Source organism: Petaurus breviceps, unplaced genomic scaffold, assembly GCF_028583685.1.
Source record: "Petaurus breviceps papuanus isolate PSGF00001 unplaced genomic scaffold, PetGlider_PUasm1.0 37, whole genome shotgun sequence".
NCBI lineage: Eukaryota > Metazoa > Chordata > Mammalia > Diprotodontia > Petauridae > Petaurus > Petaurus breviceps.
In genome coordinates, this window is record NW_027186296.1 from 35,238,239 (window position 1) to 35,256,947 (window position 18,709).

Genomic DNA, 18,709 nt, shown 5'->3' on the forward strand with positions numbered 1-18,709 from the left:
GTGTGTGTGTGTGTGTGTGTGTGTGTGTGTGTGTGTGTGTGTGTGTGAAAGACAGGGAGGGAGAAAGTGAGGATGGGAGAAGGGAAAAGCAGGGGTTGGGGGGTAAGTAGAGAAGAGACTATATCTGAGTAGGCACACAACACCAATTTGGAGTCTACCAACAGAGCTTGCTCCTTCTCCTTTCAGTTTGTTTCTGCCCTGGCCATGGCCCTGCATGGTCTAGATCCCCTTTCTTCTTCGCACTGTGGACCCATCTTTCTAAGCAATTTTCATGGCCAACATAGGGCCAGAGATCATGGGGGGAGAAAGGTGGGGAAGGGAAGAGAGAGATAAAGTGTGTGTGTTTGTGTATGATGTATACATATATTCACCTTTGGTTTGAAAAAGAAATGTATGAGGCACTATTCGGTGATCAGGTCTTATGCTGCCTTTTCTAAGCTGTATGGGACTTCCCCAAACCAGCCTAGACCCTTCCTTAGGAGGCCAGGTCATTTAAGGTAATCGTCTCCAAAATGGAGCCATGTGTCACGCCAGTTATGACCCCATTCCCTTCAACATTTCCCCATTGTTTTTCCTTCCACCTCTGGCCTTGCATGTGGCTGTCCTGAGATTGGAAAACCTCAGGGAGGTTCAGACCTGCAGAGACCTAAGCACCTATAGCTGTCCATGCAGAATTCCCTCCCCCGACACACACCCTGACTATCCTTCAGTCACCACAGTAACAGGGCATAAGGCATCACTCCAGCCCACTTACTTTAGATTTTTTGGGTGTAAATAATGAGTGAGAAGGTTTGGAGGGGTGGCATTTATATCCCCCAACTCACCCTTATTTCACATTTCCCTGCTTCTCTCAAGGACCCCACTAGCCCAGTTGTTATCTTGTGTTTTCTCTCTCAGTCCTCTCTTCTCTCTTTCTCTCTCCCCTCCTCCTTCCTCTTTCTCCCTCTTTCTTCCCTATTCCTGTCCCTTCTTGCCCCACTCCCCATATGATCATGGTCAAATCTTAGTCATTAATATTTCTACAAATTTAAAAGAAATCTGTGTTTCCCAATAACTTCCACCCATTCATTGGTTTTAGTTCTGACTTTGGGGAGCCAATTAGAAAAATGCAACAAAATTTAAGTTGACAGATATTTATTAAGCACCATGGGGTTGACATAGACCCAGCTTGCTTTTGGCTGTCGCATCACACCATTAACTCATATTAAATCCTGGAATATCCCTCTTGCGTCTTATCTTCTCCAAACTAAACATGTCCAGTTCTTTAAACTGACTTTATAGGACACAGACTCAACTTTTGGTCCATAAACCTGCATGAACTACTTTTTTTTTTTTTCCGCTTTTTGGAGGGGGGAAGGTAGGGCAATTGAGGTTAAATGACTTGCCCAAGGTCACACAGCTGGTTTTTGTGTTAAGTGTCTGAGGCTGGATTTGAACTCAGGTCCTCTTGACTCCAGGGCTGGTGCTCTATTCACTATGCCACCTAGCCTCCCCTATGAACTACTTTCTGACTATACTTCCTTTACCCTGTCTTCTATCTGATAATTGTATAGTTGATTTTTTTTAATCTAAGTGTAGGACTTCACCTTATTAAAGTTCTTATTATTAGATTTGGCCCAGTGACAGGATCTTTTTGGATCCTGATTCTGCCATCCAGGGTATTAGCTCTTCCTCCCAGGCCCTCCTTATTTGGCAATCTGGATAAAAATGCCATTTGTATTTTCATCCAAGTCATTGATAAAAATGGTGGACAGACCAGGACAGAGCTTTGTTCCCCAATGTTAGAGACTTTGTTCCATTTGTCAGTACTCTCTGGGCCCAGTCTGATTCCATTTAAGTACTGTGTCTTTCCATCTTACCCAAAGGATATTATAGGAGACCTCATCACATGCTTTGCCTAATCCACGCGTCCCATTTCTAAGGCAGTTTCCTGAAGGGGAGGGGAACTTAGAATCCTGCCTTGTTGGTTAGGCCCAAGAGAGAGAAAGTGACTTGCTTTTCTGTTGATAAAGGCAAAGGGTCATCTTCCTTAGCTCTCTGTACCGGAAGAAGCTGAAGGCACTCAGCAGACCAATGCCCTTGCTATGTTCCTGGATCTTCTTCATGCCCTTCATATGTCGCTGCCAGGGCTGAAGAGGAGAGGCCTGTGGTGGGGATGAAGGCTCTAAGCCTCTGTGTCTCTTCCAGGTACATCCCCTTCTTCCTCATCCTCTTCATGTACTTCAGCGGCTGCTTCACCACTGCAAAGAAGGAGAGCAGGATGCCCCGCTCAGCTCTGCTCTTGTTGGGGCCCAGCAGCCTGTACTACTGGTGAGTAGGGCAGCTGATCTGCAGTGATGAGTGGGGACATGGGCAGAGAAGGTTCAGAGGGGGCTGGCCATGTGCATGCCTTTCCAAAGGCATGGACCAAACGACCTCTCAGGATGATCCAAGTCAGTGAAGTTATCATGTGTCTGAGGAAGCACAAGGATTGGTCCCTGCCTTCAGGGAGCTTATCTCTTATTATGAAAATAATATAACAGTTAAGCAATAAACTATAGCACTGGCCATAAGTATAGAAGTTCAGAGTTTGTAGTGGTGAAAACTAGCCCCCGAGGAGCTCCCAAGGGAGAAGCCATGGTCAGTGGCATCTCCTATGCTCTGATCTTGTAAGGTTGGGGGGTGCCAGGAACTGGCGTGGTCTGAGGATCCTTCATATAGCAGCTGGGGCTTGAGCTAGGCCTTCATCCTTCAGTGAGGATTAGGGTCATGGGACCTGGATTTGAATCCCAATTTTTCCATTTGCTGCTTGTGTGACCTTAGGTAGGTCACTTAACTGCCCTGAGCACATTTCCCTGTATCTATAAAATGTGGGGTTGTACTCAACCTCTAAGATCCCTTTAGCTCTAAATCTGTGAACTTAAAGCCCTCTGTTCAGGGACCCAGGCAAAGGCATTGTGATGGGCATGAGTGGGTTCTCTAGGGGCCTAGCTAGGGAGGGGAGAAGGCCAGCTTTGCTAGAGGAGAAGGCAGACAGAAACTAGGAAACAGGCAGATAGGATTGGAAAGAGGGTGGAGGCCACTGGAAGCCAGGCAGAAGAGACCAGACTTGGTACAGTGGTGGTGCCCCCTCTCTGTTGGTCTGGTCCTTCACATTTTACAAAATCTGACACATAACACATTATTCTTTTTGACACCACGACTCTGTAAAGAAGGTGGGACCCAGAGAGGTGAAGTAACTTGCCCTCCTTGTGAGTGGCAGAGCCAGGACAGCATGTTGCCTTGATGCCAGTTGAGAGATACCCTAGGTTCTTGAGGGAGGGAGAAGGTTGTGTGAGCTCTGGAGTGCTCTAGAGCAGAGGGGCCCAACTCAAGGCCCTAGGTCACTCCCAAGTACTTGTGAACCAACTGAATACAAATACAGTGCAGCACAGGGGGTGTCAGTTTGTGGTTCTCTGAGTGGCCCAGGGTCCTTTTCTCGCTGAGTTTGACACCCCTGCTTTAGAGCATCATCTCTTGAGCTCCCGTCCCCAAGGACTCTAGGCAGGTTTTAGCAAAGCTGGCCTGACTGCTCCGAGATGCCTTGGAGGTGGCCCGGATCTTATGGAGAGCAGGGGTGTGTGAGGAGAGTGGCCTTCTGACTTGTCTCTGTCTTCCTGGGAACCCCAAGGTACCTGGTCACTGAGGGGCAGATCTTCATCCTCTTCATATTCACCTATTTTGCCATGATGGCGTTTGTGATGCACCAGAAACGGAAACGCCTCTACCTAGACAGCAATGGACTCTTCCTCTTCTACACCTTCTTCTTCACGCTCCTGTTTGTGGCCCTGTGGGTGCTGTGGCTGTGGAACGATCACACCCTCAGGAAGAAATACCCCGGGGTCATCTACATTCCAGAACCGTGGGCCTTCTACACCCTCCACATCAGCAGGCGCCCTTGAGTTCCTCAGGGCCCACAGCCAGGAGGGGCTTCTTGGGAGGGATTTTGTGTGAGCAGTCTGTGGGGAAGAAGCCACCCCCTTCCAAGCTATCCGCCCCCCAGCAAAGCAAAACATGCTTCCCTCTGCCCTTCCTCCACCCCCCCTCCCCAACTAAGTGGGCTCATGGTGTATGTGTATATTGTTAGGTATTCACATTTTGTTTTGGTCTTTTCAGGCTTGGGTTTAGTTTTAGGAAACACAACATCACAGGGCCAAGAACAGGCCTTGTGCAACAATCTGCCTTGTACAAAAAGCCTTCCCAGGCCCAGTGGGTTTGCTGTATTTGTGTTATGTGTTGTGATTGTAAAAACCAGCCAACAAAGGGCTCTTGGGTAGGGACCCGTGGCCAGTGACATCCTGGGTGGCCTGATGTAGAGGGGTTGGAGGAACCTGGCCTCTAGAGCCATTAACCTTCTGCCATGACCCATCACCCTGGACCCCAGGAGCTCCAGGACATCTTCTCCATAGGCACTTGTTTCCCCGTAGTCATAGGATGAGAGAGAAGAACTGGCCAAAGCTGAGGTGGTGCCTTGGACAAGCTCAACCCTGGTGGGGGAAGTCCTGGGTCCTGAGGGAGCTGGAAATGCATAGAGAGGGCAGAGGCTGGGTGGACACACATGAGTAAAGAGGAGGGATGCAGGCCTGTCCCAGTTAGGTTTTGCTTGGACCACTGACTCATTTCCAGGATTCCTGTCCTGGTCTCTTAGGACAAGAACTAGGCAATCTGCTAGCTCCAAACGACCCATGAGCCAGTTCCCTCCCAGGGGTCCAGCTCTTCCCCTCCTTGGTGGGGAGTAGGGTGGACATGGGTAGTAGGGGTAAAGAGGGCTCTGTAGAGTTGTTCCCCAGCCCCATGGGCATCTTGGTCCTGTAATGTATTTCTTTTTAACCTTCCTGGTCTTTTGAGTTAGCAGAAGAGTCTTCTAGTGCCTCATACCTCATTGCTGGTATGGAGGTGACCACACCAGAAAGGTCATGCCCAAGTCTGAGGACCAGCCAGTATAAGCATAGAGAGGGGCTTATGACCAGAAGCACCAGGTGCTTCATCAGTTTTTGCCTCTAGTAAATACAGTCTCCTAAGGTGTGAAGGGGATGGAACATGGTAATCTGATGACATCTCACATCTCTTGAAGTAAATCATCTTGAGTTCAAGATGAACAAGTGAACCTTGCCTCTGCTCCTCCTTTCTGGGGAGCTTGGGGGGCTCTGGGGTTATCCCAGAAGCTTGAGGATTGCTGAGTTGCTGCCCAGTCCAGGGACCCCTGGAGGCCCCTGGGCCACCCTCGGGCCAGGGCAGGCAGAGGGAATTAACCCTTCTTTCCCCCTCCCTTCTATGGAAGCCATTCTTGATTCTTTTACTTGAAAAAAGTGGTGTAAACCCTCTTTTTAGCCTAAACCAAACTTGAAGAAATGGAATATCTAGTCTAAAGACTCAGTGCTCACTCTCTTATTCCATGGAAAAGTTGGAGTAGAGGTGGGGTAGGTGGAAACCTTCATCGTTCATCCTGACTGTCTGCCAGGATGCATTTAGGCAGCTACTCATCATCCTGAGAAATGGGGGTGGAGAAGAGACTTGATTCTCAGAAGAGAGACTTTTCAGCTAAGATGCCTCACCCCCATACTTGTAGCCTTGGCCTGTCCTCTGTGCTATGCACCCTGTGATCAACTCAGTGGCCTCAAGCTTCCTCCCTGGGAATCACGTCACATTCTGAAGGCAGGATCCCTCCTTGTGCTGTTGCTCAGGCAGGCTCTGCCATGCCTTGTTCTTCCCACTCAAGGCAAGGACCTGTCCCAGGTGCTGCAAGGCTTCCCCTCCCCCTCCTGTTCTACTCAGGTGATCCATGCCCTGTCAGGGTTCCCCTTATCTAATGGCACATCTGGGCCCCAAGACTGGATGATTCCTACCCTCTGTATAGACTCACTGCCCCTGTCCCTAACTGTAAATATCTTGGCAGCCATGGCTGTAGTTAATGGGAGTCTAAATAAATGTGTGTACTTGAGTGAGGCCTGGGAAAACTGGTTTTTCTTTCTGTGAGATCTCAGAAGTGATGGGGAAGGGCTTCCTGCCTGTGGGGTGCTTCCTCCTCTCCCCCCCCCAAAAAAAAAGAAAAATGAAAATTGAGACAGAAATTCCTTTTTGAGGAACATACTCCATTCTGCTATTCTAAAACAGACGCTTTCCTGGGAGGCAGTTAAAATGATTCCCTTCATTCCTCTAGGGGAGAGCCCAGCATTCTCCCTGCTTCTAATAAGGCCAGAGAACCCAAGACCAGATCTAAAGGCAAAAAGACATCTTGCTCATGCTGGTATCTCAGTGAGGCTTGGCTCTGCTCTCAGGTAATGGAGAAGTAAGTTGATACCAGTTTTGCAGAAAGGGCTTATATGGTTTCTGTGCTGCTAAAAGAACATGGGTCCTGTCTGTGCCCTCTCCCATCTGGCCTCTGAAGGGCAAACAGCTATCTTTGTTGTGTCTCGGTCACCCACCCACAGGGCTGAATGGGATCCCATGAAAGTTCTGGGTGGCCAGGAGGCCCCGCCCAGCCTGGAAGAACTTACCAGCTTTTAGGAGAGAGCAGCGATTCCCTCCAAGTCAAACGTTGGTATCAAAGCTGAGGAGAAGCAGCATCGTGGACAGAGAGGGTAAAGCCAAGGACACCTGACTGTGTGACACCAAGCAAGTTAAACCCTCTCCATGCTCTAGGCAGCCCTCTGAATTACAGGAGTTCCTGGGTTGCAGGAATTCCCTCATCTACACCTCAGAGTATTTTAAATCTGGAAGGGGCATTGGGCGCCCATACTCTAAATCTCTGATCCTATGGTCATCTAGTCCAAACCCTTCATCACAGATGAGGAAATTGAGGCACAGGCCCTGAACCTGAAAGTCAAGACCAGGATTCCAAATCTGACACACTAGTTCTGTGACCATGGACAAGTCATGTGTCTGAGCTTAATGGTTTCCTACCTTTAAAATCAGATTGTTTTGAACACAATCCTTTTTGATGTACCTTAGAGCACTATTGTAAATATGGGTTGTTCAAGTTTATAAAATGCTTTACTATTTAATAACATCATCTTCACAACTACCCTATAAGCTAAGTGATATTTCTAAGCTCTATTTTATAGATAAGACTCAGGTTAAGAGACTTATAATCTGAGGTGAGATTTAAACCCAGGTCTGACCTTATTCCAAGCCAAGCACTCTAACCTTTGAGCTATGCCTTTGAGCTCTATTGTTGCTTAACATCACAAAGCTAGGACTAGAGTTCAGGTCTCAGTGATGTGGGTGTAGGTATATGGGGGGTGGGGGTGGGGGGAGGAGTGAAGGGATAGACCCTCTTCAGAAACCACTTCCTTTCTTTCAAATCATCATCCGACTTGGCTGACCTCATGATCTCCCATCTGTCCTAGCAACTCCTGGTTCATTTGCTAATAGTTGATCATTGAAAAAAGATTTTCTCAAGGAAAAATGAAAGCAGGGCCTGACCTCAAGAAGTGTGTGATCAGCGATCACAGGATTTGAAGATACATGTGGTGTCGGAGGCAGGCTGCACTTTGCCCCAGGTAATGACTGGCTAGTAAAAGCCCAACCTGCCTCCATTTTGTTTGATTGGGAAGGTGAGCAGTGAGATCTTCATCCTGGATCTTATTACATTACCTGTTACTCTACCCATGCCCCTTCCCAGCTTCCCGTTACCAGTAAGGACAAGGATGGCCTTGTGATCACCCAAGTTACAACCTTAGCATTACCCTGAACTCCTCACTCTCCCTTACCCCACGTATCCACCCAGCTGTCAGATCCTGTCATCTCTAGCATCTCTGCCCTGTGATTCCTTTTCTCTCTTCTCATAGCCACCTTTAGGCCTTCATCACCTTATGCACACACTAGCCTTCCAAGTGGCCTCTCTGCATCAAATCTCTCCTGATTCTAATCTGGTCTACACATTTGGTAAATTAATTTTCCTAAAGCACAGGTCTGAACATGGCATGATTCAGAAGCCTTGTGGTTCCCTGTTGACTCTAGAACCAAATGCTACTTCAATTTTATCTTATTCTTTTAAATTTTCTGATTTTGTGTAAGGTCTGTAACATACATAATTATTAGTCCAGTTTTATGTGTCTATAATTGATAAGTAAGCACACACACGGGGGAGGAGGAGGTGGAGAGAAAATACTCATGTTTTACTAATGAAGGTGTGGATAGAAAAACTTTGGAAAACATTGTTCAAGGGTAATGAAACCTCCCTTGAAATACAAAAGATCGTTGGACAAAGATGCACAAGTGGCAAACATTAGCTTCTACACAACCCAACGATGACCATGAGCCTTGGAAAGAGTCACTGAGACCTGTCCTCCATTACAAGTAAAGGCACAGAAGTGGAAAAAGTAAATCAGTGCTGATGGTGAACACTGGAAATCGGGTGGGCCTCAACTCTTAAGTGAATGAAATTAAACTAAAACATGCTCAGGGTGACCATTAAAGAGCTGTGCATAAATAGTCTTTCCAGTGACAAAAAACTAACATTAACACCTTATCTCATTTGAGCCTCACCACAATCCCTGGGTTCCTTCAGTTTTATCCTTTACAGGAAGCCTTTCCCAACCCCTCTTCATTCTGGTACCTTCCCTTGGTTAATTATGTCCCCTTCATCCTGTATGTGTATATATATATGTATATATATATACTATATAAGTATATATTCATTTGTTATCTCTCCCAATAATGAGCTTCTTGAGAGTAGGAACTGGCTTTGCCTTTTTTTGTATCTCCAGTGCTTAGCACAATGCCTGGTACACACTAGGTGCTTAATAAATGCTTAATGAGTGACTGACAAGAAAACAGGCTGAGTGGTTCAATGACTTGCCCATGTTTACAAATCTAGTAGCTGTCAGAGGCTGTAGTTGAATTTGAGGCATTACAACCCCAAGTTCTTGAAATCCAGCATCGTAATTAGCTCAATGCTTCCTGAGCACTCACATTGATTAGCTCATTTTAAGAAGCACTTGTTGAAGGCCAAAGACAGCTTGCAAAGCTTTGTTTTGGGGAGAAGTAAGTCTTATTAACAATTTTTCCCAGGTTTCATGGAGCTTACAGAGGACTAGGAAGGAAAACATTAATAGACATTAATATATGACAAATGTATTAGTGAGGAACTAAATCCTGTGTAAGGTCCAAGGAGGATGGAAGAAAACTTTTGTGATTAAGACATTCTAAGACAATAATAGTAGCCAGTGTTTATATTATACCTACAGTGTGCCAAGCACTTTTCAAATATTACCTCATTTGATCCTCACAACAACCCTGGGGGGTAGGTCTTTTTTGTTTTGTTTTGTTTTTGCTTTTTGGAGGGGGGAAGGTAGGGCAGTTGGGGTTAAATGACTTGCCAAAGACTACATGGCTAGTTTTTTGTGTGTGTGTTAAGTGTCTGAGGCTGGATTTGAACTGAGGTCCTCCTGACTCCAGGGCTGGTGCTCTATTCCACCTAGCCGCCCCGCTTTTATTTTTACAGATGAGGAAACAGGTAAACAAGTTTAGTGACTTGCCCAAAGTCACATAGCAACTGTCTAAGGCTGGATTTGAACTCAGGTCCTCCTGATTCCAGGCCCTATATCCACTGTACCATTTAGCACATAGTAGGTGATTAATATATGTGTGTGTATGCATATGAAATGTATATATAAAACAAACTAAAGTTTATATGCATATTCATATATACACAAATATATACATACGTGTGTACATGTACATATATGTTATGTACATGTATATATGCATACACAGCCATATACACATTGACTATATGTATATATATATGCATGTGTGTTCAGTTTCTTGCCTAGTGTCACAAAACTTACATCAGAAGTGGGCTTTGAACTCTCTTGTGTGCCCAAACCCATCCATCCCTCTATATACTATAAATAAAATTTTTTAATGTGCATTTGTCTAAACATTTTAAAACATGCCCTCCTCTCCCAGGATACTCACCTGTCTGAGGCAGTAAGGTGGTGTAATGGAGGGAGTGTTAGGCTTGGATGCAGGAAGATCTCACCTAGGCATTAATTTTGTAACTGAGCAAGTCACTTAGCTTTCCTTAATCTTAGTTTCCTTAACTGTAAAATGGGGATAATAGCAGCACTGACTTCATAGGGTTATTATAGGGATCGAATGAAATATGTAAAAAGCACTTTGCAAAACCTAAAGCACTATTATTTATTTATTGTATTTTATTTTTATTATGTATTTGGGGATTTATTATGATTATTTGATTTATTATTATTTTGCTAAGTGGATGCTTATAAGAACATAAAATCTGTTATCATGAGGACTAATTCATTTCTGATTGTCCATCTCTACTTTCTCACATCACTGTGTTGGAGGCCTGTGTATATAGTAGGTGCTTAATAATTGATACATACTTTGTACCTAGTTCCTTCTCTGATCCCCAAACCCAATAGAAACAGCAATAACATCATCCTAGTCTGGAGCCTTCTTTTTCTTTTGGTCTTTTAGTCATGACAGGTAAAATAAGGCACCTAGATTTTGTGCTTCCTTGATTCCTAAACCATGACTCAACTCCATTTTCTGAGCATAGCTTGAGGATGAGCCATGACTTATGATTTCACTGGTACAAGGAATTTCCCAAACCCTTCTAACAGTGCAGATCTGCTTCTTCCACTTAGCCTTAGAAAATTGCATAGGGGAGTTAAGTAATTTACCCTGGATGACACAACAGTATATTTCAGAGGTGAGACTTGAATCCAAGACTTAATCCACTATGCAACGATGCCCCTCTATGGCTTGTCATGATAACAGCAAATGATGAAATGTTAGTTGTTTCCTCTGCTGCCTTCTGCTGTGTTCCCAGAAACGGCAAACTCCTTTCCATATCAGCCTGTGCCAAACAAAATTAGATCTACCTGTTGCTATAAGAGAAAACTCAATTAGAATTAGAAGGCTTCTGGCCTCTCTTCTAGATTACCCACACCCCATTTCCTTTACTAGTCTAAATAATTGAGAGCTGACCATGTTACTGATAGTCCCTGTTAACATGCCCAGCCCCTCTTAGTCAACAGTCCTGTAGTTTGCCTCTGGGCTTCCCTGGTTTCCTTCAGGTTCTAGCTAAAAACAATCCCCCTTGCTTCTAGTGCCTTTCTTTTGTTATTCCTTATTTATCTTCTTAAAAATGTATTTTATTTTTTAAATTTATGGAATAAAATAAGTATTTCCATCACAGTACAATAAAAAGGTGATTACGAGTGAAACTGCAAATCTGTTATACACAACTTGCTGTTCCTGTCACAAATACAACAAAATTGTCATGTAATTTTTTCCTCCATCTTTTCTTCTCTGTCCTGTCTTGTATATAGTTGTTTGTGTCTTGTCTCCCCTATTAGACTACAAACTAATGAAGGCAAGGTCTGACTTGCTTTTGCTTTTCCTTGTATTGACAGGGCTTAGCAGTGACTGGCACATAGTAGGCACTGAAGAAACGCTTTGTTGACTGACTTTTGGCTTGAACCAAATCGAAGACCCACATACTAAACTAGCCCAACCAGTAGGGGAGGTACCTTGGGATGAAGTAGGGAAGTGAGGGGAACCAAATGGAAGGACCTGGGGTCAAGATAACTAGGGAGCAGGGGAGTCAGATGAGCATCCAAAATTTCTGGGTCAGGTTCAAGTTTGGGCCAATTTATAGAAAAATGGTTCCTTCCCAGGCTGTGGGGGCCGCTTGGGTAGTAACTCCTTAGGGATTCTGAGGACCAGGTAAAAGGAATTGGTCCTGAGGAAGAGCTTCCTAGCATTGAATCTGATCACCCTGAACTGATGTCAAGGTCAGGATATAGCAGGCTCTGTGTCTAAAGGAATCAGCCCCCAGCTCCACAGCATAGCTTCAGTTTACTACCCTAGTTCAGGACACATTGAACTGATTAACCTAGATCACCTACTTCCATCAACTGTATTTTCTGAGCCCCAAATTGGGAGGAAGGGTCTTTTTTCTAATTTGTAAAAAGCATAGGATATCTGAAATCAGAACTGGGTACAGGGAAATTTGGGATGTATTCTTAACCCTATCCTCTGGAGAGTCCATCTTACCTACAAACTCCTTTAAGGGGCCAATGAGTCGAGATAGGACAGAATAATCCTTCCCCTACTTTTTTCCATTCAGGGCCTTCTTACCAATACACTGGACCTAACTAATTAGAACTTACTACTTAGTCTCTGGGGAGTTAGGTGGTCAGGGGATAGAGCACCAGGTCTGTAGTCAGAAAAGTTCAAATCTATCCACAGACACTAGCTGTGTGACCCTGGGCAAGTCATATAACCCAGTTTGCCTAAGTTTCCTCATCTTTAAAATGAGTTGGAAAAAGACACAGCAAACCACTCTGATATCTTTGCCAAGAAAACCCCAAAGGGTGTCACAAAGAATTGGATGCAACAAAAAAATGAACCATGAAAGGTTAGTCTTAACTTAACTTTGCCTTTGCCCCATTCTGCCATCTCCCCCTCCACCCAGCCAAAGATCCCCATGTCTAAGCCAAATAGGGGAAAGAATTGTTAGAGCTGAAGGAGAGCATGTAGCCCAACTCCCTCATTTTACAGATGGAGACAAGTCCAAAGAGGTCAAGTGATTCACCTAAGGTCACACAGTAAATGACAGCTAGGGCTGGATGGCACATTGCCTCTCTTCCTAGCAAGGATACAAGGAAAGACAGTCAAGTACTGATCATTTGGGAGCTATTAGCCAGTTTGGGACTTCTCCAGATCATTTCATTTTTCCAAGCAAATGAAGGAATCCCTCCTGTCTTCCTGTCACTGCCTGTTTTGCTGTTAATGGGCATGTCCCTAAGAATGGTGATTTAGGATTATCTGTGATTTTTTACCATTTATTTTGACCCTCTGTACCTACCCTATGCCCATGAAGCACTGGAGAGTTACACAGCCTTGAAGAATGAAGATGAAGACAAAAGGAAAATTTAATGCAGAACAGCCTCATACAGACCCAGTCAAAGGGTGAATTTCTCTGGCCAAAAAATCAAGTCTGACCATTACTTGCATTATGTAAAAAATGACTCCTGTCATGAGAAGCCAGCACCTCACATGCTCAGCTTTGGCAGTGGCATATGAGTCCAGCATGAGACCCCATTACTCTAAGGGGTATCAGCCCCTTAGAGAAAGTTATTACATTATTAGCAATCACCTTGGGGTTCTGGAGACCTCAACAGTGATCTATGTACCTCTAGGAGCCCCTTTTCCACTCCTGTGGCTGCTCCTTGCTCCCACCCACCCAGGAGAGGCAGGACCACTCCAAAGCCAGGGTCTCACGTTCTCAGCCATTTTCCTGGAAAACATTTTAATTCGTGGCCCCTTACCGGGCACACATGGCAGCTGCTGCTGAAAGTTGGAATCCGACCCTGCTGTACAGATGGAGCCTGGTTGCTATGGCAGCTGGGTATTTATTACCATTGCTCTCCACCCCAAGTTGGCATTGGCTGGACTTTAGCATTGAATCAACAAGAAGGGAAGTAACAAAGAAAAAGAAATCTTGAAAGTCCAGGTAGCCGGCTCCAGACCCAAACAGTGGAAAGAATGGTGAGTGAGCTGAGGTCTAGTGATCCTAATGGATCAGCATGGAACAAGAAAGGCTAGCTTTGGGTGACTACTTCTTGTTAACTTTCTCTCTCTCTCTCTCTCTGCTACAGGCAAAATTTCTATCCCAGGATCAAATTAATGGTATGTACAGTTTGCTTTTTAATTAGCAGGATCAAACACATTTACCAGTTTGAGGCAGTTATTGTAAAAATAAACATCATTCTGAGCAGTTTAGCTGTTATCGATTATAGCTGCTCCTGTCCTGGAGTTGGGGTGAGGGTGTCTGTCGGTGGCTGAGGGGGATGGTGGGCCCCAACCTGGGCTGGGAGTGTGGTAGGCCCAGGTATCGGCCCCTGACCTCCTGGTCTCTCCTGGGACAGTCACTCAAACCCTGAAAGAAATGTGTTTTTTGAGGAAGGGGAGTCTGGGGAAAAGCATGGAGAGTCAAGAAAAGGAGTTGTTTGATTTGGAAAGCAAAGGGGGAAGAAGAAGAGGAGGAGGAGTTAGAGAAGGGGAAGAAGGAAGAGGTAGGAAAGGGGAAAGAAAAAAACTCCTTAGATTTTACCGGATTTTTTCTAAAGTACTTCCTACATAACCTGCCAAGGAGGATTTGAGAGGAGAATGTTGAAAGACGCTTTATTGGGCTTATATTCTTTTTAATGAACCAGTTGGAGACCGTAACAACCCAGAAGGACGTTGAGAGTCTAAGTGAAGTTTGATACCTGCGGTTCTTTCTTTCCAATTAGGTCTCTCATGCAGTCCAATTCCCTTCCTTTAAAGATGAGCAAAATGAAACCTAGAGAATGGAAGTGACATGCCCAAGGTCACAGAGCAACCACTGGTCTAATTCTTTGTGGTGGGGTCTCTCTCAAACTCGCTCACCCCCTCAGGAAATGAAATAAGGAATAAATGTACGTTTCCTGCCTCTCTCATCTTGGCAAAGTGGGAGAAGGTGCAAGGGGGAGAAGGATGTGAGAGAATCGGAAGCTCTTTGCCACATCCCCTCCGAGAGGTCATCCTGCTTTCCAGCCCAGGGTCGCTCATCCCCACCCCTCCCCTCCCCAAACATCAAAGCTGGAAAGGACACTGAGTAAATGGACAGTGCCTGCCTCTGTCACCCACCGACAGTGGAAAGGTCTGTGTGTCTGCTCCAAGCTCTCTTCGATCTGCTCCCACCCTCCCCTCGCCTTCCCCCCGCCAACCCCCCCCAACAAGCCTGCCTGACCATCTCCCTCCTCATCCCAACCAAACATGACAGCGGGCGACAGGAATTCAGACCATTAATTCTTGCTCCCTGAGCCGAGCGCCCTCAGACCGAATTAGGCTCTGGCAGGAAATGAAGATGTCACGTCCGATTTCTTTACGTTCCACTTAAAAATCTTCAGTTCCATCCCCCCGCTCCCCACTACGTGTCTCCTCTAATTAGCCCTCTGTTCAGCCCCTTTGGTACCCGCTCCTGTCTCCCGCATTCTCCCCAACTCCTCCGCCACGATCAGGAGCCAAAAGCCTGTGCAACTGGGGCGGTTTGTAGACCGAGCCGCGGCTCCGCAACCCCCCCTCCCCCAACTTTCCTCTGTTTACAGAAAAGGCGGCTAATTGACTTTGAACACCGCCCACCCAGCCTTTCATTAGTATTCTAGGCGGTAACCCTGCACACATAAATGTTTCAAAAGCTTCTTCCCCCAGTGGAGATCCTTTGGCTCTCTGATGGATGTTCCGAAGCTGAAGAACTCCATAGTTCATTAATTAGGAAACATTAAGAGGCCTCTGGCTCCCTTATAGCCAACACGCTCTGTTCTCTTTTTCCGGCCTCCCTCCCCAAACCCACCCACAGCCTGCTGCATGCTCCCCGCAGCGGGCTGTGTCAGAGGGAGAACCTGGGCTGGGCCCGACCTCCAAGGGACAGTTCCTCTTGGTTCCTTAAGATGACCAGGGAGCAGCCAGAAGGAAGATTTCAGGGACTAAGAGATTTGGGGAGCAAAGATTCGGGGCTTTGGAATTGGCCTGCTTTAGGGAAGAGAAGACAAAGGAAATCTATCGCCATCGTCAAGTCTATAGGAGACGATGTGAAGCAAGAATTTCCTCAGAGGAAATGAGTCCTTGCTTGGTTAGACCCAAAGAGAAACCTCATAGAATGTTAGATACAGAAGGCCAGAGAGATCGCCAGGCCTGGAGTCAAGAAGACGAGTTCAAATCCGGTCTCAGGGCAGTGAAACCCTAGGCAAGCCTCTTAACTTCGTCCTGCCTCAGTTTCCTCAACTGTAAAATGGGGATAACAGCTGCACCTACTCCCCCAGGATTATTGTGAGGAGCAGATGAAAAGAAATATTGTCAAGTACAGTTAGCACAGTTTGGCACATTGTAGTTGCTTCATAAATGCTGTTATTAGTATTTTCATCTCAGGCCCCTCATTGATAGAGGAGGAAGCCGGGATGTGGACCAGATGCCCTCTTGAGTTGCCAGACAGCAAACTGAGTGCGAGCTCTTCCCGGGAAGCGGGTATAGTTTTCCTAAAGGGAAGCTGTTGTTTTTAGGAGGTCGTATTTCACTATCCTGGTTGCATCGGCTCTCATTTTGTGGGCAGGTGGGATAAACCTGGTTTGAGTTTTTCCCCATCCCCTTCGAAGGATGGAGGCGCCCTTCCTTTATTTCTTCCTCCTTTCCTGAAACAGAGTTCAAGGAATGCTTCTCCCTCTATGACAAGGAACAAAGGGGGAGAATAAAAGCAAACGACCTAATTGTGGTGATGCGGTGCCTGGGGGCCAGCCCGACGCCAGGAGAAGTCGGAAGACACCTGCAGGACCTTAAGCTAGGTAAGTCAGCTGAAGCCAGGGAGCTGAGCAGAGGTTATTAAGTAAGAAGCAGGATCCGGCCTGCATCCACAGCTGTTAGCCCAGTGGGGAATCTGAGTCAGTGGAGTGGGAGGACCGCGAAGGTGGCAGAATATAGGCCACCGAGACCAGTCTGGGAAGGAGAACCAGAGACAGAGGCTGGTGGGGAGGGCTACTGTAGGCCTGAGCGATGCCCTTCCTTCCTCCCACTGTGTCCCCCTCTCGGCCTCCTCCCTCTGCCCCCCCAACACAAAAGTCCTGCTTGGAGGCAGGAAGAGAAGTGTATAAAAGAACAGTAAACCCATAGGCCAGTGGGAGGAGAAGGGCAGTGGAAGAAATGGGCAGAAGCTGTAAGCAGCAGAACATCTTGGAAAGGCTTAGACTTTAGGAGATTAGGGCACCTCCGTCAGACACAAACTGGGGCCAGAGGCCAAACCAGGAGGGAAAAAAAATCCTGGGGCCAAGGTTCTCGTTTCTTTTTAAAGTGTTCTGAACTAGAAACTTAACAATTACAGACAAATATAAACATTTCTATATACAAAGAACAAAAAAGAGGATTGTGTATGAATTAAATGAATAGATTTAATATAAAAATAATATTATATAATATAAATATAATTTAATAATGAATTAAAATTTTTCAATTAACAAAAATTTAATTTTCTCTTCTTCCTACCTCCACCCCCCCACTCCCCATCAAAGAAAACCAAAACCAAAACCTTAGAAGTTCTTTGTTATAAACAACAATTATGGACAAATATAAACATTTTCATATGCAAAGAACAAAAAAGAGGATTGCATATGAAACCATGACCTGTTAGTTTATTTGTATTTCCATTTTTTCAATTAATAAAAATTGAATTTTTCTCTTTCCCACTTCTCTCCCTATCAAAACAAAAACAAAAATTCTTGACTCTGTATAGTCAAGCAGAAAAAAAATTCCTGTATTGACTGTATCTAATAATGGATGTTATATTCTGGATGTCGAATCCATTTCCTCTCTGTCCATAAGTGGGAAACATGCTTCACCACTGGTTCTCTGGAATCACGAATCGTTAGTACATTGATCGGAATTTTGAGGTTATTCAGAGTTGTTTGTCTTTCCAAGGTTGTTTGTTATTGTATACATTGTCCTTCTTACTTCATTTTGCAATAGTTCATTCAAATCTTCCCAGGTTTCTCTGAAACCAACTCTTTCATTATTTCTCATAAGGGCCTCTTTCTTTTTCCTTTTTTTTTTCCAGTGAGACATCAGGGTTAAGTGACTTGCCCAGGGTCACACAGCTAGTATGTGCCTGAGATCAAATTTGAACTCAGATCCTCCTGACACCAGGGCTCTATCCAGTGTGCCACCTCAATGCCCAAAGGGCCTCTTTCCAAAGCACATCAATGCAAGGCTTGTACCTAGAAGGAGTCAAACACAGCACATAGGCAATCCTGTAAAAACTGGTGGGAAGGACATATATGTATGAGTGGGGTGAGGGAGGCATGAAGATATTAATTCTTCAGTTGATAAATGTACCTAGCAGGAGCTGATGGGGCAATGGGTAGAGCTCTGCATCTGAAGCCTGAAAAGACTTAAGTTCAAATGTGACCCCAAGCAAGTCACTTTACCCTCTGTTTGCCTCAGTTTCCTCACCTGTAAAATGGGGATAATAATGAGATAATATTTATTTTAAAAAAACGATTAGCACATAGCACTATATAAATGTTTCCTCCTTTAAAGTGTGCAGTGTGCGTGCTTTCCGCGCTTTCCCTCATTTGAGTCTCATATAACAACCTTGTGAAAAAGTTACTATGCATATTATCTCCATTTTTCAGATGAGGAAATTAAATTCAGAGACGTTAAGTAACTTGCCCGTGGTCAAACATCTACTAAATCACAGATTTAGTGCCAAAAGGGATCTAGCATGTCTCCAATTCTCCAAATTCTACAAGTGAAGCAGATGGAGTGATGTGCCCACTGTCATCCAAGCAGTGCATGTCAGAGGTGGGATTCAAGCCCAGCTCTGACTCCAGGTGACTTAGCTTTTGGGATGGGAAGGAAGAGTACTGTGCAGGCCTAGATTACCTCTGTCTCAGATGCAGGATTTGAACCCAGGTCATTCCTGACTCCAAGTTCAAGTGTTCTATGCATTAACCGTGCTGGCCTCAAAACTGTAATTTAGGAACGATGTGTATGAACTTTTGTAAGAGAGAGAGACAGACGGAGACACAGAGAGGCAGAGAGAAACAGAGACAGAAAGACAGAGAAAGAGACAGAGAGACAGAGAGAGGAGAGACAGAGAGGGGAGAAAGAGGGGAGAGAGACAGAGACAGAGAGAGAGAGA

At 45.3% G+C, this 18,709-nt stretch overlaps 2 protein-coding genes across 3 annotated transcripts in view; both read left to right on the plus strand.

Annotated features, from left to right (window-relative positions):
* CLN6 (CLN6 transmembrane ER protein) overlaps nt 1–5,959 on the plus strand; it is a 31,681-nt gene extending 25,722 nt beyond the window's left edge. For both annotated transcript variants that reach the window (XM_069098219.1, XM_069098220.1), the window contains exons 6-7: nt 2,188–2,310; nt 3,650–5,959. In XM_069098219.1, coding sequence (XP_068954320.1) covers nt 2,188–2,310; nt 3,650–3,920 — 394 coding nt within the window. In that variant the 3' untranslated portion in view covers nt 3,921–5,959. The remainder of the gene's footprint in view (nt 1–2,187; nt 2,311–3,649) is intronic.
* Nucleotides 1–18,709, plus strand: part of CALML4 (calmodulin like 4) — a 434,126-nt gene that overhangs the window by 405,593 nt on the left and 9,824 nt on the right. The window contains exons 2-4 of the mRNA XM_069098221.1: nt 13,441–13,548; nt 13,659–13,689; nt 16,221–16,361. Of these exons, the coding sequence (XP_068954322.1) occupies nt 13,546–13,548; nt 13,659–13,689; nt 16,221–16,361 (175 nt within the window). The 5' untranslated portion in view covers nt 13,441–13,545. The remainder of the gene's footprint in view (nt 1–13,440; nt 13,549–13,658; nt 13,690–16,220; nt 16,362–18,709) is intronic.